At 63.9% G+C, this 26,603-nt stretch overlaps 1 protein-coding gene across 3 annotated transcripts; it reads left to right on the forward strand.

The window, feature by feature from the left end:
- Nucleotides 1–26,148, forward strand: CRTC2 (CREB regulated transcription coactivator 2). 3 transcript variants are annotated; one of them, XM_077840953.1, is made up of 14 exons: nucleotides 4–209; nucleotides 8,526–8,627; nucleotides 9,188–9,304; nucleotides 9,520–9,581; nucleotides 13,449–13,517; nucleotides 17,015–17,118; nucleotides 17,739–17,768; nucleotides 18,210–18,292; nucleotides 18,668–18,717; nucleotides 19,073–19,317; nucleotides 20,165–20,628; nucleotides 22,173–22,424; nucleotides 24,173–24,386; nucleotides 24,926–26,148. In XM_077840953.1, exons 1-14 carry the CDS (start codon nucleotides 39–41, stop codon nucleotides 25,129–25,131), a joined length of 2,169 nt encoding a protein of 722 aa, XP_077697079.1. In that variant the 5' UTR covers nucleotides 4–38; the 3' UTR covers nucleotides 25,132–26,148. The 3 variants fall into 3 exon arrangements, with proteins under 3 accessions (XP_077697081.1, XP_077697079.1, XP_077697080.1); XM_077840955.1 differs by lacking the exon at nucleotides 24,926–26,148 and having other exon boundaries at nucleotides 1–209; nucleotides 24,075–24,208; XM_077840954.1 differs by lacking the exon at nucleotides 13,449–13,517.
- The last annotated feature ends 455 nt before the right edge of the window (nucleotides 26,149–26,603 follow it).

Below are 26,603 nucleotides of genomic sequence, written 5' to 3' on the forward strand. Positions count from 1 at the left end.
CCTGCGAGGCGGCGGCAGGAGCTGCCTGGGCAGGGAAGATGGCGGCGTCGGGCTCCGGGGCCGGGGCCGGGGCCGGGCCGGGCTCCTCGGCCGGCGCCGGCGCCTCCAACCCCCGCAAGTTCAGCGAGAAGATCGCGCTGCAGAAGCAGCGGCAGGCGGAGGAGACGGCGGCCTTCGAGGAGGTGATGATGGAGATCGGCTCCACGCGGGTGAGCAGGCCGGGCCGGGCCGGGGCCGGGGGCCGGGGGGCGCGGGAGCCCCGGGGTCGCCTCGCAGGTCACGGGGCGGGAGGTGGGGCCGGGGGGGTGTCCCCGGGCCCGTCCCCGCTCCGTTAGGTCAGCCCGTGGGGCGGCGGGGCGGGTGCCCGCGAGGGGGGTGCGGGGAGGGGGCCCGAGAGTGGGGCAGGGAGCGGGGCAGGCCGGGGGAGGGGGCTGAGCTGCGTGGGGGGGCGGGGAGGCGTGGTGGGCGCGGGGGGCGGGGCTGGCCGGGGAGGGGGCTGAGCTGCGTGGGGGGGCGGGGAGGCGTGGGGGGGAGGGGGCTGAGCTGCGTGGGGGGGCCCGAGAGTGGGGCAGGGAGCGGGGTAGGCCGGGGGAGGAGTCTGAGCTGTGTGGGGAGGCGGGGGGGCGCGGGGAGCGGGGCTGGCCGGGGAGGGGGCGTGGGGGGGCCTCGCAGTGCGAGGCAGCAGCCGAGGGAGGGGCACGTTGGCTCTTGTGGGGGCTGGGGGGGCCTGGTGTCTTCGGCAGCCCTTGCTGGGTCCAGCTGGAGTCTCGTCAGCCCCTGTGATCTGGCTGGGCTGCCGGGTCGGGGTGTCGTCCCCGCTGGGGACCCCAGGGCAAGGCCTGGTCTCTGCTGGAAGGGGCTGACAGGTTGTCGTGGGTGGCGGCTGGTTTTCCATTGCCGCGGGGGACCTAGCAGGGGTTCTTCCTGTGTGTGGGGCTGGGGCGGCCGGCCCTGTGGTTGGGAACGTGGCCTGCGGCCCCAGCAGCTCAGCCCACGCCGGCTCGCCTCAGGAGTGCCACGAAACGGGAACGTGGTTTCCAAGCCTGAAACCGTGAGAGCAGCGTGGGTCGTAGGAAACATGCCGGACTGAGCCATCCTGCGGCAGCTTCGTGGTTGGGACGGCTTTTGCTCACTGCCGTCTCTTGTTCTCTGCCCCGAAAGCTTTAGGCTGAATCCCAGGCAACCCTTCCCGGCCGCACGCTCTGGAGCACCCTGCCGTAGTCTCCCACGAGGAGCAGAGTGGTGGAAGCTGCATCCCTAGAGAGGCTTAAAATTAGACTGGGTAAAGCATGAGAAGATGTCATGTAGAGAACAAATCTGCTCTGGCCAGAGGGGCCGGCCTGGGTGTGATCTGGGAAATGGGACCAGGGAGGTCCCCTCCAGAGCAGCCAGCCCTCCCTGTGGGATGTCAGAGGCTCGGGACCGACCCTTCCAATCAGTGCTATGTCCAAAGCTTTCAGAAAAGGCTCTGAAGTGGCTAAGAGTAAAGCCAGGCCCTGAGCCCTCGGTCGGGCGATGTTTCGGGCTGGGCTTGGAGGCAGAGCAGGAGGGGCAGTGCCGTGCCTCCACTGACCTGGCTCCGGGTGCAGGAGAAGCCTTCCGCCAGCAGCGAGGGAGACAGGTTCCCATTTTCCTTTACACAGCCCCCCACGAAGTCGATGGGGATGCATGAACATTGCCAAACCTGGGATCTGGCCAGCAGCTGGCTGCCTGAGTCTCTGGTTCTACTGTCCCGGGCTGCAGCCTAGGAGAATGCCATCAACTCATAGGGACATACGATGCTCCAACCAGATGTCCTCCTCAGAAGAGCTGCTGAGGGAGACAGAGTCGGGGGCAGGCACATGGCGGACAGGTGTTTGCACCTGCAATTTGCAATACAAGACCTGAGAGATCCAGGGGGGCCTTTCCAGGTGGCGGGAGCTGCAGAGGATCTCACTCATGGCAGTGAAGGGACAGGGAGAGGCTGGCATTAGGCAGTGGGGAAGCCAGCTCCAGTAGGCGGGTGGGATCTGAAAAGGAGCGGGAAGGGGGGGTTTGAACAGGCTCCTGAACGGGGAGCATGTGGGCTTGAGTGAGGCTGCAGTGAGATGATCAAACCTGGGGGAGGAGTTCTGAGTGGGTTGCACTCCAGGGACTCGGGAGGTCTTAGGGGGCTTTCAGCCCTCCTGGGGAGCGGAGGTGGGGCTGGGGCAGCCGCAGTGCAGGCCACATGGTGGTAGAAAGGAGATGCCTCACGGGGCGTCCGTCACCAGGGTCACTGCTCCAAGGCCGGGCGTAATGCAGTTCCTGAGCCAGCTTCTTGGGTCCAGGCAGCGATTTGTCCCTCTGTATGCTGAGCCCAGCGCTCCCTGATGGGCCAAGTGAGCCCTGCCCCCAGACATGCAGCTAAGAAATTAACAAGTGGGATGTCAACTTGCCTGGCGTTTTCAGACCCGTTTGGCTTGTGCTGGAACGCTTTAAGGGAAAAGCCGAGCCATCGCATCACTGCTAAGCGTGGTCCTGGCTGAGAGACTCCAGAGCCGTGTTTGCATAGTAAACAGCTGGTTAATGTACAGCAGAGCTGGGGGATCTGGGCAGAACCACCCTCCCTGCGATCCATGCCCTGCAGTGCTGCCCGGTGAGCCCAGAACTGGTTGGTCAGGAAACGGGTGAGAGAGCCAGGGCTGGCTCGTGGCTCAGGCAGTGCCTTCCGACGTTCCCTCGGGCATCAGGCGTTCCTCCGGGCTGCCCTGCGCTGGCTGAGGACAAGGGGCTGTGTGGGCAGCAGAAGCACAGGGCAGCTAGAGGAGGACTGGCAAGGAGCGTGGCAGGAGTCAGGGCTCTGCTGACCACGTAGTTTGGGATGCTACCTTGGAGCATGTGCTGTAGGGACCAGTCCTGCCCTGTCTCTGCATGTTAGGAACCTGATCCCTGGGAGCCCCTTCCCGCCTCCTGCTGGGCAGTGCTGGGGAGAGGTGCCAGGTGTGCAGCCCTGGAGGGTTCCCAGATCAGGTGCGCTGTGTGGAGTGGCAGCTTCCCGTACCCCAGCCTCACTCTCAGCCCCCCACCTGCGGGTGCAGAGGGGAGTTCCGTCTCCAGGGCCTCGACCGAGCTGCTGGACGCTGGCTCCTGTCACGAGCTGTCAAACCCCTCTGGGGCCGTGTTCGGTGCCCGTCTGTGGCTGTGGTGTTGGCACTATCTGTAGTGCCCTGTGCGGGGCCTTTGTCTCACTGCTGGTTTCTTCCAGACTAGCTGGCGCTGTCCTCTCCAGAGGGCCTGGTCGGGATCTGTGGCCCTGTGCTGAGATGGGGGAGTCGTAGCTCTGGTGTCTGGGTGGGGAGTGGACCAGCTGTAGGGGTCAGGAAGGAGCCAGCACAGCAGCATCCCATGTCCCCGGGCCCTCCCTGTTCAGAAAGGGCTCAGCTGAAGATGTGCAGAGCCCCTGGGGCTGAGCGTGCTTTCTCCTGCCAGGGGCCCTGACACTGGGAAATGGAGCTGAAATCCTGAGCCCGTAACCCAGGCAGGCTCGGAGCCCTAATCCCAGAGCGCTGCAGAGACAGCTGGTGACCAAATCTCCCTTTTTCCTGGGATCTGGATTTTGCTGGTTTTAAGCTCAGGAATTTACGAGCGGGGGGCTTCGTTGCTGCCGGGGTTTCTGACCTGCTCTGCTCTGGCAGCTCTTCAGCCAGGGCCGGGGCGGGGGGGTGGTGTCCGATGAGCGAACTGGCATTCGTGTCTCTGCTGCTACTGTGGGCGGCCTTGTCCCCCAGCAGACCTCACGGCCAAGGTGCTAGCTGTTGGAGATGTGTGTGAGAATTGGCCTTTGGGGGGGTGACCTGAGACAGGCTGACAGTCAGTTCTGCAGTGGAACCCCATGGCCCGGACTCTGGTGCTTGTTGGTGGTACTGGGCACGTGATGGTGCCGGGGGGAATCTCTGCCTCCCAGTTCTGTGGGGCTGAGATGGAATTTCACCGATCCCTGCCAGGGAGAGGGTGGGGGTTTCGGGGTCTGGGTCGGTTTCTAGCTGACGTGTCCCCCGCACAGATGCCTGCTTCGCTTCAGATTCCAACTCGTGGCCTCTTTGCTGGCAGTCTCGGCCTTTCTGCCCTGAGCATGGGGGCTGCCTGGCCAGGAGGGGGCTGTGCCCTTGTGGTGCCTGCTCTGCCCGCCACTCCTACCCCAGCCGGCTCCCTGACTTGGCCCCTCCCTCACCAGGGTGCAGCGTGGCAGCCCCCTGTGCCAGGGCCGCGAGGTGCTTGAGGCCTGCACTGCTGGCTGCCCTGAATCGAGCTCGGTGCTGGTTCCCTGCAGGTGCCCATTTCTCTCCTGCCCCCGGGGACAGGGCATGAGCTGCTTCCTGGGCACCGGTGAGTCATATTCACAGGCCAGAGCTCGACAAGCACTGTGGGCACCAGCCTGGCTGGGCTTTTGGGACCCTGCTCAGGGCAGATGAGTCCCTAGAGATCCTTTGTCTCCTCTCATCCCCGGAACATGCTCTCTGCTTCCTCTCCCAGGGCAGCCCCCGCGGAGCTCTCCCAGGGCAGCAGCATGACGCGCCGACCTTTAGCCGTGGGGACTGCGGGGCGGGGAGTTGGCCCGTGGCTTGGCAGCAGGATCCTGACTCTCTGGAGCTTGTCCTGGAAGTGGCAGTTGGGCCGTTGCCCAGCGTGTGGGTTGCAGCGGTGATCTTCCTGCTCCTCATGTCACGAGAAGGATGAGGAAGTCTGGGTCTCTCCTGGCAGGTGTGTCCCCGGCCCCCAGCGGGAAGGGCTGAGAGGGCAGCGGGGTGGGCACCGTGCCAGGCCTGGGCCGGAAGAGAAGCTTCCAGGTCCCATATAGGGGGCTCTCTGCCCTTCCGGCTCTGGCCTGGCCTGGGCTGAGCACCGCCCTGGTCCCCTTCACCGGAGGGAGGGTAGTGCCCTGCACCCCTTGTCTGAACCCCTTGGCGGGGAAGGGGGATGCTCGGAGCTGGGCTAGTGACCTGGGTTGCCGATGCCAATGGCTGGCCTATCTTGGGAACCCACCCTGGCTGAGCCGTAGCGCTTGGGGGCCAGGTGTCTTTAGAGATGATGATAAAATATCCCCATGTGCTCCCAAGGAGCTGGCTGTCTCCGGGTCCCTATGACGGCCCGGCCTGGCCTGCAGCCCCACCGGGGCTGAAGCCAAGATGCCTCAGTGCACTCGCAGTTGAAGGGCCAGCAGCAGAGACGTGTGCCAGCCCGGCTGCTTCATCTGCTGACGGCTGGAGCCAGAAGTTTCCTCTCCAGCCCCTCTGCCTGCCCTTCTCACCAGTGCCTTCCTCGTGCTCACTCCGCTGCCGGCTCCTCTGCCCGCCCTTCCCACCAGCACCTGCCTCGTGCCCGCTGCGCTGCCGGCCCCTCTGCCCGCCCTTCCCACCAGCGCCTGGCTCATGAGCCCGGAGCCTTGATTGTTTAGGCACCTCCCCAGAGCTGCCCGTGCTGAGCCAAGGAGCTGGCAGGTCTTTGCTGGGTCTGTGTGCCCCTGGGGGTTGCTGGGGGGCTGTCCCCAGGGCGTGGGATCTTGTGCTTTGCTCCCGTCACACGACCTCGTTGGGATGGCTCCGGATCCCGGCTCTAGATCATTATTTCTGAGCTGGTCCTAGGCAATGGTGATATGAATCTGACGTCAGCCCAGGATTCGTCCCCGTGTGTGACTGCGTCTCGTCTCCAGTTCCCTGGCAGAGAGGAGACTCCGTGCTCTCCAGCCTCATGCTCTTCGCAAGCCTGAGCATCCTGTGCCGCGGATCACTCGCACCCGGCTCGCAGCCCTCTCCCAGTCTGGGCCTGGCCGCGCCCCTCTCTGCAGCAAGGCTGGGGCTGGAGCAGCTGCTCCATGTGCGAACAGAATGTTGGGACTCATTAAGAAAGTGAGAGAATAGGACAGAAAAGATCATGTTGCCTCTGTCTGAATCCACGGTACACCCATGTCCTGAATACTGCGTGCAGATGTGGTCGCCTCTTCTCAAAAAAGATACATTGGAATTGGAAAAAGTTCAAAAAAGGGCAACAAAAATGATTAGGGGTCTGGAACGGCTGCCGTATGAGGAGAGATTAATGAGACTGGGAGTTTTTGCTTGGCAAAGAGACGACTAAGGGCGGATATGATTGAGGTCTATAAAATCATGACTGGTGTGGAGAAAGTAAATAAGGAAGTGTTATTTACTCCTCATAACACAAGAACTAGGGGTTGCCCAATGAAATTAATGGGCAGCAGGTTTAAAATAAATAAAAGGAAGTATTTCTTCACACATTGCTGAGTCAACCTGTGGAACTCCTTGCCAGAGGATGTTGTGAAGGCCAAGACTATAAAAGGGTTCAAAAAAGAACTAGATACATTCATGGAGGATAGATCCATCGATGGCTATTGGCCAGGATGGGCAAGGGTGGGGTCCCTAGCCGCTGTTTGCCAGAAGCTGGGAGTGGCCAACAGGGGATGGATCACTCAGTGATGACCTGTTCTGTTCAGTCCCTCTGGGGCACCTGGCATTGGCCGCTGTTGGAAGACGGGACCCTGGGCTAGATGGACCTTTGGTCTGACCCCGTCTGACCGTTCTGATGTCCCAGGGGGCCCCTCACCCGGCGAGGACGGCCCAGTGCAGCTGATGCCAAGTTTATTATTGGGGAGCCCGTGTCTCCTTCCCCAGCAGGTCACTGCAGCTCCTGGCTCATCCAGAGGGGGTGCTGTGGAGCTGGGCAAGCTGTAAAGTGGGGGGTGTGAGTTCAGCCCCGGCATGCTCCGTGCCCCTCCACCCCAGACTTTCTCTGGCTGGGCCAAGCTTCATTCCTGGTCTGTCCCAGGGCCCTCCGCGTCTGTTCCAGATGCTGGGCAGAAGCAGGCTGGGCTGGTCCCTGTGTCCGCGTATCTGACTCCAGCCTGGCGGGCTGGTTCCCAGTGGGAGTTGGCTCGCTAATGAGAGCTCTGCAGCCCTGCCTTCCCCATGATGGGCATGGGAAACATGCCCATGGTTCTGCTCTGGAGCCTGCCTGGGAGCTGAACTCGCTCCACTGGTGGTCGTGGCCTTAGCCCCATGCCCCCGGGGTGGGGGAGGCAGGCAGGCACTGCCCCTGGCTGCTGGCAGATGCTTCCTCTCCTTGCCATGCCAGCAGTGAGAGGGCTGGGGAGGTTGGCCCCCAGCATGTGGCTTGCGGATCTGAGCAGCTGCCCCAGCAGGGGGCTCTCAGGGCGGCAGCCTCAAGCTGCCACCTGGGGCTTCCATTCTCGTTGCCTGTCCAGCGGGTGCCTCTCTACCTGGGCATCCACTGCCGAGCGTGCTGTGGCTTCTGAACCTCCATGCCAGCTTGTGCTGCTCAGCACCGCGGGCACAGGAACTTCCTCTGGGCTTCCCCCTCCCCGGGGCTGCTCGCACCCTGCTATCTCCAGCCTGCAGTTTTGCAATAACAGCCTCTCCTGCCAGACTTCCCCTCCTTCCCCTGCCCTTGATTTTGGGCTTCCCCAGAGTGCTGCAGCGCTGGGAGCCGGCCTGGGCCTGGAAGCCTCAGGCCAGAGAGGGAATGTGGACACTGGCTCTGGGCCAGTGCTTGGCGTGAACTGTCCAGCCACCCATTGCAGTCAGCTGGCGACTGCTGGGCAGGTGACTCGTGTTGCAGGGGTGCTCTGAGTCGCTGGAATGTGTTTGCCCGGGCCTGGGATGGGTCCCAAGTGTGGGGATCTGACCCAGCTTCGGACGTGCGGCTGGATTGGGGTGTTTGGCGCCCAGGCACGCAGGTGTCTTGGTGCCTATCGTTTGTTTCCTGTCAATTACTGATGGAGGAGAGGGCTTTCACTTTTATCCCAGGATTGTGTTTGCTTTGCTGAGGAACCTTGTGAAGGACTTTCTGAAAGTCCAATTCACTATAACCACCGATCCCCTTGTCCACATGCTTTCTCGGCCCAAGTTTTCTAATAGTGCCGAGGCATGATTTCCCTTCACAGACGCCGGGTGGACTCTTCCCCGACTGTGCAGCTACGTCTCTGATAACTTCTTCACAACAGTTTCAACCAGTTTCTCTGGTGCTGAGTGAGGCTTGCTGGCCTGTCATTGCCAGGATCGTGTCTGGAGCCTGTTCTGTTCGCTACCCTCCAGTCACTGGTGCAGAGGGTCCGGTCCCAGCCTCTGGCAGTTGGAGGGTTAGGGGCACACAGAGATGCGCCCACCAGGACGGCAGAGGAGTGGGGGTTAAGGAGCCGTGAGAGCGGGATGTTCCCAGCTATAGCTCCGAATTGGCTGACAGGCATGAGGTGCTCAGGATGGGCTGGAAAAGTTAGCTGGGGGCTGTGTGTGGAGGGCCGGGCCAATCAGGACACACAGTGCCCCCCTGATAACAGCATAGTCTAGTGGCAAGAACAGGGCCTGGGGGTCCTAGCTCTGAGAGGCCCAGGGATTAGATACAGAGTCCTAGCTTTGCTGCTGGCAGACACGTTGCTCCAGCCCTTGGAGTGTCCCTGACTGTAAAGGGGCTTTGCCCTCCTTCTCCTGGGGGCTGCCCAGCCGGCTCTGACGCTGCCTCATCTCTCTCTGGTCCAGTTGCAGGCTCAGAAGCTGCGTCTGGCTCACAGCCGGGGACCCTACTACAGCGGCTCGCTGCCCAACGTCAACCAGATCGGGAGCAGTGTCTCCGAATTCCAGGTAACAGGCCCAGAAGCCCTGCGACAGCTCCCCCTGCGGGCACAGGCCGGCTCCACGCCCCTCCCCAATCGGTAGGGTCCTGTCCTAGCGCCTTGGAGCGACCCCACGCGGCTATGGGGCTCATGGGAGCAAAGGGTCCTGGGAAAACCCAGGGGAGCGTCAACACAGGGCAGCATGCGTGATGCTCTCCTTGGGATACCAGGCACTGAGTGGGAGAGGAAGGCTGGGTAATGCTGGTTCTCCGTCATGCACAGGCTTCAACCAAGCCCTCTTGAGTGGGCTGGGAAGAAACCCCCCCTTCCTTGGGGCGCCCGCATCTGCAAGGCTTCGTGTGTGGAGTCTTCACCTGCTGGCTGCAGGGCCCTGGTTCTGAGTGCTCCACAGTGCATGGGAGTCGGGGGGGCGTGCGCTGGGGCCGGTCACCGGTTGTTGTGGGGGCAGGTGGGACAGCGGAGCCGGGCCAGCACTGCAGGGTTGTAAACCCCAGCCCCCGTCGCGCTCTGGCTCTCCTCGACACGCCCCCGGGGAAGGTCCGAGCGAATGCCCTTGTGTCTCTGCAGGGCCCCTTGCATTCGCCTCTGGACTCTGCGCGCAGCACCCGGCACCACGGCCTGGTGGAGCGAGTGCAGCGAGACCCCCGGCGGATGATGTCTCCTCTGCGCCGATACGTGCGCCAGATATCCTTTAGCAGCGCTGCTGCCTGCTCTGTGGGACAGCGCCCGCGGCTCCGGGGCTGCCTCCCGGCGGGCTCCTGCATGGGTGCAGGGGCTCGGTGTGGCTAGAGAGCATTAACCTCTCGGTGGGGCTGCTTTGTGGCTGTTATGATCACACGTGCCCTGCCACTCTGCTTCTTTATGGGCACTCTCGGCTTGGTCCTTAACTCTTTGCTCACATCGACAGCTCTCCCTACAGCCCGGCCTACCTGTCGCCTCCCCCTGAGCCCAGCTGGAGAAGGTAACTCGCCTCCCCTCTCCCCCCCCCGGGGCGCCCATCGACGCAGGAGCAGCCCTGTTGGGTCATGGGGCTGCCAGGTCTTTACCCCTTCCCCCAGCCCACAGGGTCCCTGGCCCTGGGATACCAGCTGCAGCTGAAGAGTCGCTGACCAAATCTCCTTTGCAGAACCCAGCCGGTGCCCAAACTCCTGGGTCGCTGGCTGCAGGCTTCCTGCTCCCTGCTGGTGTCTCATGGTCTCTTCAGCCAGGCAGAGAGGGGCTAGTGGGAGGGAGCGACTGAGGCTGACACAACACGTGGGGCTGTCGAATGCACAGAGTAAAACCAGGAAGCTGGGGCTGATTTCACTCCTGTTCAGTAATCTCAGGAGTTACCTGCCATGACCCTGGGTACCGCGATCCATCCCCTTAAGCTCCCACCGGCGCGAGCTGCCTGGGCGCCCTCTGTGACTGGATGGGGCTGGGGGTCCCCTCGCTCCTGAGCGGACCTCGTGATCTCTGGGCGTAGAGTTTCTAGAGGGCTGCTCAGGCCGGAGCTTCCTGCAGCAGCAGGGGGAGGGACGGCTGGGCTGGGCCTGGCCCAATAGGCCCTTTCTGTGGAAGGGACCAGGCCCTCTTGTTTGCCATCCAGTGGCAGTCCCAGCATGTGTCCTCTGGAATCCCGGAGGGGCGAGCCCTGCCAGGCGTGGGGCCGTGGGGAGTGGCCTGGTCCTTCGCTGGGCACTCAGCAAGGCTAGTCAGGGAGCAGCTCCAGCTGAGGGCGAGAGGCATCCAGCTGGCCGAGGGGCTGCAACTCAGCAGGGACCTTCCAGGGCTCTCCCAAGGGCTTGGAGCTTGGTGTCTGTGACACACCAAGGGCTGGCCGGAGCCAGGATCAGATGCAGAACAGCAGATCCTTGGGCTGCTCTCTGGCTGGGTGTGAATGGCTTCGGGACAGAGCCAGTGTTTTGGCCTTGGGGAGCCTGCCACAGCTGCCAGTGTCCGCTTTGCAGGTGGGCCCCGCCCAGGCTGCACCGGCGACTTGCCAGGAGCCCATGATCTGTAGATAATGGAGCTGTTTGCAGCCCCAAGTCCCAGCGGACAGTGTTCCTGTGTGGCCCAGGCTGCGGGATGCCACATTATCTGCTGGGTCTTGTCTCCCTGCTGGAGGGGAGTAGTTAACTCTGCTCCTCGCACTTTGGCCACCTCGATCTGCTTCTCTGTTGATCCATCTAGAGGGCAGGTGCCGGGGCATCTTCCCCGGGAAGCCCTGGTGTCCCAGTACCAGCGGGTGGCTGCCATCCTGGGCGATGGCCAGGCAGAGCCACTCCCCTCTCCTGGGCCAGACTGGTCACTGGTTCCCTGGAGAGGAAGGGAGCTTCCACATGTACCTGGTCCCCTCCCCTGTTCCATCAGTGGCGCAGGTCAGGGGCTTTCGTGCTGCTTGTTTGTCCTGCAGGAGCAGGTGTGTAGGGGAGACGGTTTGTCTTGGGTTCCTGGGCTTGGTGCCCTTTATACCCCTGAGATCCCTCTGGTGGAGACGGCGCATCACTTGGGGGCTGCCTGGGAGACTGGCAGGTGCAGAGCTGTGCGGGGTCCTCCCAGCTCTGCTGCTGAGCCCGTTCCCCAGCTCCCCAGCAGCCTGCGCCACTCCTGGCTTCTGGCGGAGCAGCCTGCATGGCCCACGGTCAGCCGGAGAGCAGCTCTGGGCACTTCGCATCCAGGCTGCGGGTGGCCCCAAGTCCCGCAGGAGGCGGGTGGGGGTGGCATAAGGTCCCAGGGGCTGGATGGCTTGTGGGGCTGGTGCGGGATAAATCTGGGGGGCTCTGTCTGTCTCTGGACGCGCGTGATGTGCAGACGTGGGGCTCACCTGTGCTTGCACTGGTGGAGGACAGATCTGCGTGTGCTGCTTCCCTCCCAGAGCCTGGCTCGGCCCCCAGCCTCGCAGCCAGGGGCCAGTCCCCCCTCTCCCTGGGTTGCCAGAACCTTTCCAAGGTGGAGGGGCCAGCATTTCCAAAGGCAGCTGTGGTTTGGCCTAAACCCCTCTAGCAGGCTGGTTGCAGATCGCCCCGGGGGGCAGCTGCCAGGATGCTTCCCGCTGGCATGTCTCCTGGTTAAACACTGGCTGTGCCAGGGGACACAAAGGAGGCCTCAAAGCCTGGAACTGCTCCTGAGAGGGGTTGTTCCCTTTGGCCACGGCCTCCCTTGCAAGGGGCCAGGCTGTGCAGAAAAGACAGTGGGTCAGGGGCAGACAGTTGGACCTTGTGGGGAACAGCTCAGGGGCCTGTCAGCAGCTCCATGCTGGGGCTTGTGCTGCCTCTGTCGGGAGGCCTCGTGAGCCCTGGGGCCCAAAGTGCCTTCTGGGACTACAGCCGTCCGGGGCTCTCTCCAGGGACCGGCCCAGACTGACTGTTTCTCTGGTGAAGGCTGTGCAGCCCCCTCAGGAGTGGCACCGAGGCTGCCCGTGCTTGTTCCAGCCAGCGCTGAGAGCCAGGCCCCATGAGGGTGAAACCCCCTGAGCCCAGAGGGTTAGGGAGGGTTTCGGATCACCCTCCAACAGCCAGATATCTGGGGGTGCCTGCTCTGTTGGGGGGCATGGGCATGGGGTGCCCCAGCCAAGGTTTGCCATGTGTGCAGCAGATCCAGCCCCAAGTCCGCAGGAGCATCTGGCGCCAGGGCCCCTGGTTGCCACCTGCACCCAAAAGAGCTGACTGAGGCAGGAATCTCTGGCCTAGGGGAGTTAGGTGCGGAGCTCCCAGCAGTGCTCCCAGCTCTGCAGTGGGACGTGTGCCCAGCACTGGTCCAGCTCCCTTTGGCACGTGCTGGCCCCGCCCATTGAATTGTGCAACCCAGGGACTGCTCGGGCAAACGCCCAGTGCCTCGCGGGTGCCCGGAGGGGGTGTGGCAGCAGGAGGTGCTGCACCGAGGGTCATTCCCCCCTGCACACAGAGCAGCTTGGACTCCTCCCCCCCACCTTCCTAATGCCCTGGCTCGGGGTTGCCACTCGCTGCGCATCCCGCTGCTAACTCCCCCCTGGCTTGAGCCTTTCCCTCTCCGCTCTGTTGCATTCAGTCCTTTCTCTGCTGGTCACCTGACACCCCTCTACTGCGCCTCACTCAGCACCTGCCCCCCTTCATGGACCGCGGGAGGAGGGGCAGCTCCTGGCATAGAAGCTTTTGGCTCCCCTCAGGATTGACAGTACACGGGGAGCCTCTGGACCAGGAGCCCCCGGCTCCCAGGCCAGGTTCAATGTAGCTGTCTGTGGGGTGGCGCCAGGCCATTCCCCCTGCCGAGGTCCCTTCTGCTGCTACGCTGCGGGGCCCAATGGTGGTGGGTTCTGGGCATGTCACAATCCAGCCCAGGGGAGACCCCTTAGTGCCCCCATGGGGGGACTCTCCAGGGGCAGGGCACTGTTCATGCTTTGCAGAGAGCTCAGCGCTGCCCAGGGGAGAGCAGTGAGGGTGGCGCTACTGGGCCACCTGCCCAAGGAGGGCATGCGGCCGCCCACCCAGCCCCATGGGGCTGACGCTTGGGGCCCTTTGGCAGCTTTGCATGAAGCTGTTTCAGGCTCCCTCTCTTCTGAACAGGAGCTGCCATGCTCCTTGGAGGGCGGGGCTGCTTGGCTGGTGCTGCCTTGTTAGGGTGTGTCTGAGAGGAGGCTGCCATGGGGCACCCTTAGGTCAGCCGTGCCCCCTGGCACAGCGTTGCATGGCTCCCTGGCCATGTCCTCCCATCTGGGCCCCAGAGCTCCAGGCTGCCGCCTCCTCCCCCACTTGCAGCTGGTACCTCGCCCTGCTGCCCGCCTGCATTACTAACCCTTCCCCGCTGCCCGGGTGGGGCCCTGTGCCCATTCCCTGCCCCTCAAAGTAACCTGCTGTTTTTCATTACAAAGGACCATGCCCTGGGGTAACTTTCCCATGGAGAAAGGACACTTGTTTAGGCTGCCGTCGGCTCTCAACAGGTGAATGGTTTTTGATTCCGTTCTCTCTCTCTCCCTCTCTATGCCCGAGCCGTCAGATGCCGCAGCCCCAGGGGGCTGGGCAGGTGCTGATGGCCCCTGGCCCAATGGCCAGTGTCCGGTGGGGTCGGGGGGGATCTTGACCCCCTCCCTCCCCGATTGGTGACTGGGATGCTCAGGCTGGGGTGGCTCAGTGGAGCTGCGGTGATTTACACCAGCTGAGGATTTGGCCCATGTCCCATTGCCCTTCATAGCTTGGTTCTCGGGAACCAAGGCCATCCCACTTGGGCTGTCGGGGATCACAGTGGGTTCAGTAGCCCACTGAGGGGCCAGTGGCCGGGGCGCTTGTGCCAGGTGTCTGTTGCCAAGGGGGCAGGGGGCTCGCGAACGGCTCTCTGGGCTCAGGGCAGTGCCCTCTGTGAGATTCTACTGGGTTCGCAAGCCCAGCTGTGCCCCTTTAAAGACACGGAGCTATCTAGTAACAGGGCTCATGCGTCCCTGGCCTTTCTGCCCCTCTGAGCACAGGTGCGAGCCTGTTGGGCAGGGAGGGCGGGCACGCTGGGCCTGACGCAGCACACAGCCCAGGCAGTGACGGGTCAGCCCACTCAGTGCCCCAGCCAGGTCTTGCTGGCCATGCTGCTCAGAGGGGATGGAGCAGCTGTTGGGGTGGGGGGGAGCCTTCTGCTGGCTCCTCTCTAGTGCAGACCCTGGGGGCCCAGTGCCTATTCATGGGCTTAGGAGAAATTAATCGGCCCAGCCTCCCCAGACCTCTCAACCAGCACCCAGTGCCCCCAGGTAGCAGTGTCAGCAGGGAGTGAGTGGGCCCTAGAGCCCCGGGTCTGTCCCTTGGGCGCAAGGGGGCTGGGGGCCATGTCCTGGGGTGGAGCCTGCACTACGGAGCCAGCACCTGTCACGAGCCCGGAACTGCCAGGGGAGACCCAGCCCTCGGCAGGAGAAGAGGATTCCTGCTGGCCTTGGCCACCTCCGGCTGGGGCGTAGGGGCTATCAGCAGTGCAGCGCTGCAGGGGCCCTGACCCAGCTGGTCCTGTTACAGCAGGTTAATGGCTCGTGTGCTGCCCCAGGGCAGTTAAACTCTCCTGCCGGGCGTCCTGTTTCCTGAGCAGGCAGAAGTGCCAGCTTGGGCCTGCAGCCCGGCCTTTTCAAGGGCTGCAGTTACGAAACCCTCTGCAGGCCGCGTTGCCCAACCCCCATGGAGCAACAGGCTGCAACGTGCTGCCAAAGCCCCGGCCCCTGGTGCAGCCTGCTGGCGTGGCTGGCAAGGAGATGCACTCTGCACCCTCGCCTGGCAGAGCCGGGGTGGGCAAGGGGCTGGGCCCCCCTCCCAGCTCCTCTCCCCTGCCACCTGGTGACTGGGCCTGGTGGGAACTGGCAGCTGAGGCCCTGCTCCTCCTGCAAGTGCCTGGCTAGCTGGGTGCGAGCTCTGCCAGGGCGAGCCTGGAGGAGGCTGCAGCTCCAGGGGCCTTCTGCAGCGGCTGGAATCCTGCAAGTGTCGGGCAGGCTGGCCTTGGGGAGCTGCCTCCCCCACCCAGACCCTGGGTGGGAGGAATGGGCCAGTTAGTGGCCTTGGGCGCCCCAGGGGCTGGGGAGAAGGAAACCGTCACCGGCCCAAGGGGGAGTTTGGCACAGGCAGCGAGAGCTGAAGGCAGCCTGCCCTGCCCCCAGCTAATTGGCCCCTGCCCTGCCAGCAATCTGTGCCCCCCATGCCCACCTGGTCTGGTCTGCCCCCCAACTGCCCTACTCCAGGCTGATCTGTGCCCACCTGGTCTGCGCTGCCCCCCCCCCCCGCTCCAGGCTGATCTGTGCCCCCCTGCACCCACCTGATCTGCCCTGTGCACCCCCAGTCTGCTCCAGGCTGTTCTGTGCCCCCCACCCCCGGTCCGCCCTGTATCTGCTCCAGGCTGATCCATGCCCCCTGCCCCCAGCTGGTCTGCCCTGCCCCTCTACTGCCCTGCTCCAGGCTGATCTGTGCCCCCCGCTGGTCTGTGCCCCCTGTGCCCCACCCACCATCTGCTCCAGGCTGATCTGCCCCTGGCTGATCAGGCCTTGCCCTTCCCCAGCTTGGTGCAGCTGCCCTGAGGTCACAGCAGGGCAGGCTCCAGCCTGGGCCTTTCCTAGCCATCCTTGAGGAGGCGCTGGGTGTGGTGGGGTAACAATTAGCCTCTGTGCTACTGGGGCTTTCCCCTGAATGGGTCCCAGGGTGCTGTACAGCCCCTGCCCCTTTGCTCCTGAGCTGCTACCATCCCGGGCTGTTTAGGACAGGAAATGAAGGGGGGACTGAGGGAGCCCAGCCGCCCTGTCTTGGGGCCCCGCTTTGGGGGACTGGCTCAGTGCCCAGGCGCAGCCGGATGGCTCCCCCAGGCGCCGTGCGTGGGCTCAGCATTGGTCCCCAGCGTGCACCGTGTGCTGGGAGCAAGGACAACGTCCCCATTCGTGCTCCCGGGGTGCCGCCGTGGGGCTCAGTGCTGCCGTCTCGCCTAGCGCAGGGTTTCGTTCCTGTGGAGGCTGTGCCCTGGTGGGAGGAAGGCCTGGCCCTTGGGGGCTGTGGGGAGTGGGAGAGACTTTCCTGCCTGGGAGCAGGCTGGGCCCCTCAGTTGAACAGTATCCCCCTTGTGTGTCGTTAGCTGGAGTAGCCTTCCCCTGCCCCCTCCCAGTGCCCCCAGGCTGACTCATTAGGAAGACAATGCGTGCGTCTCCCTGGGGCCTCGGGGAGCCCCTTCTCTGCAGCACATGCTTTGTGCCACCCCAGGAAAAATGGCTTCAGGATGAGTCCTTGTGTGCACAGCGCCTCCCCCAACAGATCCTTTGCTTCGCAGCCACCTCTGGGCTGGAGCAAACCCCCCTCTGCTGGGAAGGGCCCAGGGTGGCCCTTGTCCTGAGGAAGGGTCTGGGTCCTTTGGTGGGGACTTGACAGCTGCCTCTAGAAACGAGCGGAGATGCCCCCTCCTGTTCCAGCTCACAGCCCCCCCGCCTGGCCTTTCCCCCAAGGGACGGCGAGCAGAACATTGCAGTACCCTAGAGTTTCCTTAAAGCTTAGCTGGGCCAGGGCAGCTGCTGGCTCGGGAAGGGGTTCCCCCAGGGCTGTTCCCCTGTAGATACCTGTTGTGATTCACTGAAAACAGTCCCCTGCCCTGTGCTGTCCCATCCCCGGTCGTTGTCCCCGTGGGGGTTTCCTCCCTCAGGGATCCCCACGCAGTCTGAGCTCCGAGGGCTCCCGCATCATCCCACCAGCCTGCTCTCTTGAGAACGACCCAGCAAGCCTCGAGAAGCAGGAGGCGGCTTTTGACACCGAGAGCCAGACAGCTTCCTGCTGAGCGCGTGCAGGGAGGGGCGTGTGGATTCCCCAGCCGGAGGGCAGGGCGGGAGGGTTTCTGCTGCAGCAGGCATGCTGGCAGCTCGCGCTCCTCCCAGGATGCACCAGCCTTGTTGGGCCCTGTCTCTGCCCAGGGGGGTCTGACTGGGGCCTTGTCTTTTGCCATTAGAACAAATTCGGATTCGGCGCTTCACACGAGCGTGATGAACCCCAGCCCGCAGGACATGTACTTGGGCCCCTCGCAGGGTGTCCCCCCTCCCAATCGCAGGAGCGGTGAGTAGCACCCCAGCCCTGCTCCCTTGGCTACTGCAGCAGGCGCATGTCTTGGCTCCCTGCCTCTCCTTGCCCTCCTTTCCCAGCCTCTTGCTGCTGCTTTGTACCCTGGACCACGTGCAGGCCGGCTGAGTCTTGGGGTAGCCCAGAAGCCAGCTGTGATCGCCGGGCCGCCTGGTACGATTGGTGCCCTGGGGCGCCAGCCTGACGGCAGGTGGATACTCTTTGCTGCTGGCTCCCACAGGCCAGGAAAGCTGCAGACTTCCCCGCCTCGTTGTATCTGCCAGGTCCATCTCCTAGCCTGGTCCAAGAATGGCTGTACCATGTCCCCCCATAGGCATGTCTAGCTCAGCACCCCTTTTCCTGCTGCACCGCGTCACCCCAAACGTTCATCCTCACCTTCCTTCCACAATGGCTCGCCTGTCAGGCAGCTGGTCCGAGCTCTGCTACTTGGTGCCCTGCCTCTTGCGGTGCCCAGCTGGTCGGGTCTCCTCCCTTCTCTCCCCAGGACTGTGGCTGGGCGTTGGATCGCATGGGAGGTCCCCGGCAAACCTCTCTCTCTTGCAGAGCTGCCCTCATCCCCCTGCTCCTAGCTAACCATGTCACCATCCCTCTTTCAGGTTTTCTGGACGGGGACGTGGACAGTAAAGGTAAATATCCCATCCCTGCTCACCTCGCCTGGCAGTCACAGTGGGGCATGGAGAGAGGTCTGATCCCAGCCCACGGGAGGGGGGCAGTGCTCCTGGCCGCTGCAGGGCTGGGAGCTTTAGGGTTGCCAGGGGAGGGTGGCACATGCTGCTTCATTGCCAGGGGCAGCAAAGGAGAGCTGGTGAGTGAGTGAAACTGCATCACATCGCTTATGGGGCCTGCAGGCCTGACAGAACTACAGTTCCCAGTGTGCACTGCTTCATTCAGGATGGAGCATTGCATGCTGGGACCCGTAGTCTCTTGGGCCCATTGCCCTCTTAATGCCAGGCATGACTACTGTTTAACAACACTCCCAGTCACCAGCACCCTGGGGTTTGGCAGAGCTGGGTGCTGGGCTGGCCCCCTCTGCACAAGGCTCACCCCTGCCCTTCTCCCCTTGCCAGTGTTTCTTTTCCAAGTGCCTCCCATCGAGGAGAACTTCCTGGATGACAACAAGCACTTACTGAAGCCCTGGGACACCAAGAAGGTGGGTGTGGGAGTCCTGGGGAGGGACTGCGCTGCTCTTGGGGGAGTCCGGGGGGATGCCCCAGTGGGTCCCTGGTACTAGTGAGGGGTATGTGGCGGTGGGAGGACTCCCCGCGGGGCGGGGCTGGGCCTGTATGATGGGGTGGGAGGTCCCGGGGTGGGGAGTGGGGCCGTACCGCTCCCAGTGCCCGCACAGTTCATCTTGGCTGGTGCTGTGGGTGCCTGCCTCTGGCGTCCGGAGTGTTGCAATGTGTGTTCACCTCTCTCCTGGCCAGAAACTGCCGGCCACCTGTGCTGGTCGGGGGGTGGGGTGAGGGCGGCGGGAGGTGAATGCCCTGCCCAGGCTCACCCCCGCTCTCTGTCTCTGATTTCCCAGCTCTCATCGTCCTCGGCCAGGCCCAGGTCCTGCGAAGTCCCTGGAATCCAGTAAGTCCTGTGCCCGGGTGTGTGATGGTGCCATCGTAGTCCTGCTGCAGAGATCTCCCAGCACCTCGCACGTTGCTCGGCCCCTCGGGGCAGAGTCTGGGGGTTCTCGTCTCCCTTTCACCTGTGGGGGGGAAACTGAGGCACAGGGACTTGCCCAAAGCAACAGAAGTGAGTCCATGGCGGAGCAGGGAACAGAACTAGGAGTCTTGCCGCCCAGTCCTCTGTTCGCTCACTAGGCCACGCTCCCTCCCGGAGCTGGGCCCAGAATCCAGGAGTCCTGATTCCCAGTCCCCATCTCTGACTCTGGGTGCTCGGGAGCGTCGCCTTTGCTGAGCAGTGTCTCTCTTTCTTTCAGTATCTTTCCGTCCCCCGATCAGCCTGCCAACGTCCCACTCATCCCCACCGCCCTGAACACAGGCGGTTCCCTCCCCGACCTCACCAGCCTGCACTTCCCCTCCCCACTGCCCACCCCCCTGGACCCCGACGAGTCGAACTACCCCAGTCTGAGCGGAGGGAGCAGCACCGGTAACCTGGCCAACACCATGACGCACCTGGGCATCAGCAGCGGCATGGGACTTGGGACAGGCTACGGCTCTGCAGGTGAGGGCTCCGGGCTGCTGCCTGGCCTCCTGGCAGAGGCACAGCAGTCATGCTGCCCAGAAGAGGAGTCGACCTGTGGCCGTGCGGGCAAGGGCTGCGTAGGACTCCTGCTGGGCTCCTTCCTCCTCAGAGCCCAGTGCTGAGGATGTGACATCAGCCGGGCCGCCCAGGCCCATGGGACTTAGCCAGGGCTGAGTTTGCCCCTCAGTCTCCGCTTGGCCAAGGGTGGTGGGTGTCTCGGATCCCCGCGGAGCAGAGCTGGGGGGATGAGCAGGCCCTGGGGGTCCCGAGCATGTGCTCGGAGGGGGCTGCTGGTGCTGGGAGGTCGGGGGGGATTGGGGCTGCAGCCTGGATGTTACTGAGAAGCTGCAGCGGGGTCTGGTGATTCTGCACCTCCAGCAAGCTCCTGCCTTGCCCCTGTCCCAGGTGGGGACGGAGAATGGGCTGAGCTGGGCTCCTCCCCCTGCAGCATCTGGACACACGAGAGCCTCTCAGGTCATTTCAGCGTCAGGGTTAGCAGGACAAGAGCTGGGGCATCGTATGAGGGAAGAGCTGAGCCCCCCTCATGGTACGCTCGCCCCCAGGATCCCCAGTGCTTGCCCTGCAGAAGGGAGCTGTCAGGTGAGCTGGACCCGTGCAGCCCAGCTGGAGCTGCGTCCCTCGAGCCAGGCGCCCGCTGGAGGGGGCTTGGGCCACGATCCGATTCCATTGCTGGGTTTGTTTGTTTCTGTTGCCGTCTCCATCGTTTTGGTCTCCCCCCCCTTCCATCCCGCCCAGGGGGCGGAGCCTCGTCGCGTGCTGATTGCCATGGGTAACGGTGGTGTCTCTTTTTTTTTTGTCCCCACAGGACTTACCTCACCTATGCAGAGCTCCCTGAGTAACCCCGCCCTGCAGTCCTCGCTTAGCAATCCCAACCTGCAGGCCTCCCTGCGCTCCCAGTCGCTGCAGTCCTCCCTTAGCAACCCCTCCCTGCAGTCCTCCCAGAGCAGCTCCTCCATCCCCTCCTCCATGAGCAACCAGTCCCTGCCCTCCTCCCTCAGCACCCCCTCGCTCCCCTCCTCCCTCAGCACCCCCTCGCTCCCCTCCTCCCTCAGCAGCCAGTCCATGCAGTCCTCGCCCAGCAACCCCAGCCTGCAGGCCAGCTTTAGCAGCTCCTCCTACTCCCCCCTGGTGCAGGCGTCCATTAACACGTCGCCCCGCCGAAGGGCCCCGCTCAGCCCCCTCACCCTCCCAATGGGCGGCGACTCGAGAAGGCAGCACCCCAAACAGTTCTCACCAACAATGTCACCCACATTGTCCTCCATCACCCAGGTATGCATGATCCATCATCATGGGCTGCCCTCGCCTCTTTCAGTTCCTCCTGTTGTCCTGTTTTTGCCATCCTCATCTCAGTGGGAGGCTGGGAGCCGTAGGGCAGGGAGCTGGCGCCAGGCGATGCCCCGGCCCCTCGCGGGTCCCTGCTCCATGGGGTGCTCGGAGAAGTCGGAGATGATTGTGTGAATTCGGGCTGGGCTGGGTGCTGCACAGATGGTCCGCGGTCGACAGACAAGTCAGAGGGTGGGGAAAGGGAAGCCTTGTTCTCCCTAGTCACAGCCTGGGAACCAAGGCCCAGAGAGAGGCACTGACCAGCCCAGGGAGCTGGGAGCAGGACCCTCCTGTCCCGAATCCCAGCTCTTCCACTGGCCCTGTGGGCCTGAGGTAGTCTCCAGCTGGCTTGAAGGGAGCCAGTCTAGCTGGGAGCCAGTCTGGAGGGTCTCGGTCCCAGGGCACAGCAACCCCCCTGTCGGGCCAAGCTGTGCAGGGAGGCAGCCCCAGGGGCCTGAGCGTGCTCTGGGACAGGGCCCTCAGCTGGGGCGGGGCCGGGAATCGGGGAAGCCGCAGCTGCTCGGGGCGCGGAAGATTCAACGTGGTGCTGGGTGTGAAGGCTTCTCTGGCTGCTGCCCCCTGCTCCTGAGGCAGACGGGGGCCGGCATGCTCTCCCCAGCCACAGGCGCTAGCAGCAGGGCGACGGCTGGGCTGCGCCCCAGGAACCAGGCTTCCGCGGGCTGTGGGGGGGTGCGCAGAACTCGGCTCCAGCTGGGCCCTGGGGCAGCATGGCCTCCTGCTGCTGCCAGGCTGGGGAGTAGCACGGTGCCCTGGGGACGGGGTAGAAATACCCTGCAGTGGGGTTGGAGGCAGGGGGGGTCTCCCTCTGCACGTGGATCTAAGCACAGACCTCCCCACAGAGGGAAGTGGCAGGGGTTGATGGGATCCAGGGACCTCGATCCTTGTGTCCCTGGAGATTGGTCTCGGCCAGGGCGTTCTTAATTCTGCCTCTCCTGAGCTTCCTCCCCCCAGTCTTGCCGGGATGGTCTGATGCCCCAAGCGAACGCACTTCTAGGCAGGGGAGGGAAACGGATGCATTTCCCTCCCCTGCCCACCCACAGATGGCTGGCCAGAAAAGTGAAGCCCGGATTGTCTGTCAGGTGCAGGGGGTGTATTTGCACAATTAGCCGGTGGAACTCTCTGCCACAGGATCTCATTGAGTCCCAAGGTATAAGGGGGTAGACCTATCCAAGGACCTTGAGAACATCCCTGGTCCTGGTGGAGGGTAGGGAACAAGAGGAAGGCTCAGCACCCTCCTGGTTGGGCCTCGAACAGACAGGCCTGGGGCTCCTTCACCTCAGAAGGGTCCCTGAAGCAGCTGGTGCTGATGACTCAGGGACAGGAGAGTGGGCCAGCGTCTCGCTCCAGAGGTGGGGGCCGGGTGGTGACTTGCAAATAGCCTTGCAGTTTAGAAGGAGTGGGACCCCTGGGCCTGATCCCTGCCAGCCTTGGTGCCTGGCTGTAACCCTTGCCGTGCTGCGTGTTTGCAGGGCGTGCCATTGGACACCAGCAAGCTGCCAGCCGACCAGAGGCTCCCGCCATACCCCTACAACCAGCCCGGCCTGCTCGTGCAATCCCAGCAGCCCCTGCAGCAAACTCAGAAGCCCCAGCACCAGACGCAGCCAGCCCGGCAGCAGCAGCCCAGCGCGCCCACGCAGCGGCCGTACCTCTCGGAGTACCAGCATAATTCCTCACTACAGCAGCAGCTTGGCCAGCCGCTGGGCGACTTCAGTGTGGGCAGCGTGAGTCCCAGCGTGCGCTGAGTCTGCTGGGAGGCCCTGGCTCCCGCCCCTGGGGCGATAGGAGCAGAGACTCTCAGGGGGCTGGGGATGCTCCCCGCCAGACGGGCTCCTTCCACGTCACCAGTAACGTAGCCGTTGAGCTGCCCAGGCCTAGCCCACCCCACACCAGCTGTGTTTGGGCCACGCTCCTGGAGTGGCTGCTGGTGCCAGCCTGGTTCCCGGCCCTCCAGGCTGCTTCTGGAGTTCGCTCTTTGCCATCTCTAGGCTGCTTTCCCCCAGTCTCTGGCCTTGCCCCCCAGTCAGTGCTGGGATCTCTGGGAGCCATGTTCTGAGCGCCCACCCTGCCCATGACTAGGCTGCGGGGCTCCTGGGGGGAGAGGTTGGTGGCACCATCTCCAGCTCATGGCAAGGGAGGTGGAGTCAGGGTGAGGCAGGACTGGCTTGCACCAGCGGGGGGCACAGGCCGTGGGAGCAGGGCAGCCCCCTCTGCAGGTTTGGGATTTCTGTCACACCTGCTGCCGCCCCCCACCGCGGGCGATTCCTCACCTGTGGCCGCAGACGCCGAGGGGTAGAGGAGGCTGCTGGGTTGATTGGTCCCTGCAGCGCGTTCCTCTAAATCAGTCTCCAACCTTTTTACACCCAAGATCACTTTTTGAATTTAAGGGCAACCCAGGATCTACCCCGCCCCTTCCCGAGACCCTGTCCCTTCCCCAAAGCCCTGCCCCACTCACTCCACACCCCCCAGACCCCATCACTCGCTCTCCCCACCCTCACTCACTTTCACTAGGCTGGAGTAGGGGGTTAGGGTTTGGGAGGGGGTGCGAGCTCTGGGCTGGAGTCGAGGGCTTTGCAGTGTGGGAGGGGGTTCTGGGCTGAGCCTGGGGCAGTGTTGGAGTGCAGGAGGGGGCGAGGGGTGCAAGCTCTGGGAGGGAGTTTGGGTGCAGAAGGGGGCTGGGGCAGAGTGTTGGGGTGCAAGGGAGGTACAGGGTGCTGGCTCCGGGAGGGGGCTCAGGGCTGGGGCTTGGGGTGCAGGAAGGAGTTTGGGGTGCTGGCTCCGGGAGGGGGCTCAGGGCTGGGGCTTGGGGTGCAGGAAGGAGTTTGGGGTGCTGGCTCCGGGAGGGGGCTCAGGGCTGGGGCTTGGGGTGCAGGAAGGAGTTTGGGGTGCTGGCTCCGGGAGGGGGCTCAGGGCTGGGGCTTGGGGTGCGGCCTTTTGCCGGGCAGCACTTATCTCCAGTGGCTCCTGGCTGGTGGTGGAGTGTGGCTGCCGCTAAGGCAGGCAGGCTCCCTGCCTCCCCAGCCCCACGCCGCTCCTGGCAGGGGCCAACGTGCCCCTGTGACCCCTGTAGGGGGCGGGCAACGTGTGGCTCTGCACGCTGCCCCTCTCTGCAAGCACTGACCCCACAGCTCCCATTGGCCACATCTCCCCATTCCCAGCCAATGGGAGCTGCGGAGGTGGTGCTTGCAGGCAGGAGCAGCACTGGGAGGGAGACGCCCGCCCTCCACCTGCAGGGCTGTGTTGGCCACTTCCGGGGGCGGCGTGGGGCTGGGGCAGGCAGGGAGCCTGTCTCAGTGGCAGCCCCACTGTGCCGCCGGAGATCGCGATCGACCCGTCGGTCACCACTGCTCTGAGACGTTCTCCTTTTGGCCCAGGAATCCTGGCTCCCAGTGCCGTCTCTGCCCACGGAGCGGCTGCCGGGGCCCTTCTCCTGGGCGAGTCACTGAGTCCCCCGCCTCGTCTCTCCCTGCAGTTAGAGCAGTTCAGCATGGGCGAGAGCCCCCCGGGCAGCTTCCCGCTCAACCACAACGCCTTCCCCGAGGACCTGGGTGCCTTAAACTACCACTCGGCAGAGAGCCTGGGCTTCTCGGCCAGCGGCAGCAGCTTCCACGAGCCCCATCTCCTCAGCCGGCAGAACCTGAGCAACTGCAGCCGCCATGGGCCCATCCCCAACATCGTCCTCACAGGTGCGTGGGTGCGGGAGCACGCTGCCCTGCCCTGCCTCCAGCGTGTCGCAGGCGCTGGGCCTGGGCTGGGGTGCACCCCGGCTCAGGGGCTGGGCACCTTCCCCTCCGGACCACCAAGCGCTGCGGGGCCCCCTGGCACCGTGCGGATTGTGCGGTGGAGCGAGTTTGCTGGGTCTCAGCCCAGTTTGCGGGGGGACGGGCGCCCCCGGCCCAAAGACTATCCCGGCTGGCCGCCGGTCAGCAGCCAGTAGCAGAGCCACGCACAGCATGGGTCATGGAGGCCAGGCCCCCCTTACGTGGTTCCTCCAGGGCTGGGCTGAGGTTCCTGGGCAGTGGGTAGGAGGAGTTCGCCCTGTTAGTGGAATGCAGCTGGGAGCCAGCTGGGAGGGTGACTGTGCTTTGCAGAAGGAAAACTGCTCCCACTTCCCAGGGCCCCCCAGGATGCTAGGCCCCCCCATGCCGGCAGGATGGGCTCTTCTGGCTGCCCCACCACCACACACTGTCCTGCCTTGGGTCTGACCCTTCCTCTCCAACCCCAGGGGACTCCCCGCCCGGCATCTCCAAGGAGATTGCGTCGGCGCTGGCCGGGGTCCCCGGCTTCGAGGTGGACACGTCCCTGGGCCTGGAGGAGGATCTCAAGATCGAGCCCCTCACCCTGGACGGCCTGAGCATGCTGAGCGACCCCTACGCCCTCCTGACGGACCCCGCGGTGGAGGACTCCTTCCGGACGGACCGGCTGCAGTGAGGGGACCCGCCCTGGGCAGGCAGCAGAGGAGTGTGGGGGAGGAGAGAACAGACTTCGAGCATCGCAAACAAGCCTGACTTCCAGGGACAAACCGCCAGCCCTGGCCCTGGCGCTGCGCCCACCCTCGCTGCCCCGTTCTACATGAAACTTCCCAGGGCCAAGAGCACTGAGCAGCTGGGCCCAGGCTCTAGGACTCCGCCAAGAATCACTCGAAGCCTGGCCAGTGCCAGCCTCTGCTCCCAGCAGCAACCCCTTGCCCTGCACTGGGAGGTGGCCAGGGCTCTCCGCCCGCTAAGCAGGGGAGAATGTGGGGTCCTCTAGCTCTGGGCCAGAGGTCCAGGGGACCTCTACTTCTGTGAAGGATGGAGTCTGCGTCCAGGGACCTCGACCCTCCAACTAGATGAGGGGTGGTGATGAATCCAGTGTCCCCGTGCCGGAGGGAGTGGGCCTGTGGTGGAGGAGTCCAGGGTCCCCTAACCCCACGGCCAGGGTTGCGGTGAGCATGGGGCTCTGTGCCCCCAGCTTCCAGGCGACAGTCTGTCCACATGCTGGCATGGCTGCGTGTGCAGCCCTGGGCTGGCCATGTATGTAACTGTTCTGTTAGCTAGTGACCTGAGCCCCAACGCTCCGGGCATGGGGTTTGGGTTTGGGGTTTGTTTTTGCTAATCATAATGTTTAAAGACAAAATTTATCCCCCCGTCTTTCCCCGCTGAGCTGTGTGTACCCCGTCCCCTGCTGAGCCGTGTACGGGGGGCCCTACCTGGGGGCGGGGGAGGACAGGGCTATGTATAAAGCACTTGTAACTTTGAATCCTTGTCTGTTGTGAGGTCACGTCCTGCGTCTGTGTTTGGGGGGACCCTGGGGAGGGGGGGAGCAGATGCCATGGGGCTGAGGGAGGTGGGGACCCCAGACCTCTCTGCTCCCCGACGGGCCCCTTGCTGTGGAGGAGGAAGCCAGAGTGATTTATTATTATTATTATTATTATTTTATTTTTTAAATATATTCTCTGTTCATTAACGACATTGCATTAATGTGTGGGTGATTGGAGAGATGTTGGGGGGTGGTTGGGGGGGCAGTGGGTCTGGCGGAGTGAGGTCCCCTCACTCACATCCCTCCAAGCCTGGGCCCAGGTTGGGGGGACACTGACGCTGCCCTGGGGCCTGCACGGGGTGGGAGGATTGTGCACTGGAGGCATTTGCAGCCAACAGAGCTTTTCCAAATCCCCGCTGGGATGGGCAGCCTGAGCAGCAGGGGTGTCTCTGGAAGCAGAGTGGGGGGGACCCCCAGCTGTGGCAGGGGAGAGGCCTGTCCAGTGCATCTCGTGCACAGCGTCCGGCCAGCTCTCCTGGCAGCGGGGCCAGGGGCTCGGGGCAGGACAGCGAGAAGCAGGGAGGCTGTTCCAGGGCCAGGTGTGCAGAGGAGAAGGTTCTAGGACCCCCAGAGGGCAAGGGGGTCGGGGGTGGGGGTTGGCT

The sequence above is a fragment of the Eretmochelys imbricata genome, chromosome 24 (assembly GCF_965152235.1).
Source record: "Eretmochelys imbricata isolate rEreImb1 chromosome 24, rEreImb1.hap1, whole genome shotgun sequence".
Classification (NCBI taxonomy): domain Eukaryota; kingdom Metazoa; phylum Chordata; order Testudines; family Cheloniidae; genus Eretmochelys; species Eretmochelys imbricata.

What these genes read in the sequence shown, in the direction of transcription:
- CRTC2 (XM_077840953.1), top strand. Translation starts at nt 39, where the DNA reads ATGGCGGCGTCGGGCTCCGGGGCCGGGGCCGGGGCCGGGCCGGGCTCC. An exon ending in CCTGAGCCCAGCTGGAGAAG is followed by an intron (nt 9,582 to 13,448) that starts GTAACTCGCCTC and finishes TTCATTACAAAG; the next exon opens with GACCATGCCCTGGGGTAACT. An exon ending in CCCCAACATCGTCCTCACAG is followed by an intron (nt 24,387 to 24,925) that starts GTGCGTGGGTGC and finishes CTCCAACCCCAG; the next exon opens with GGGACTCCCCGCCCGGCATC.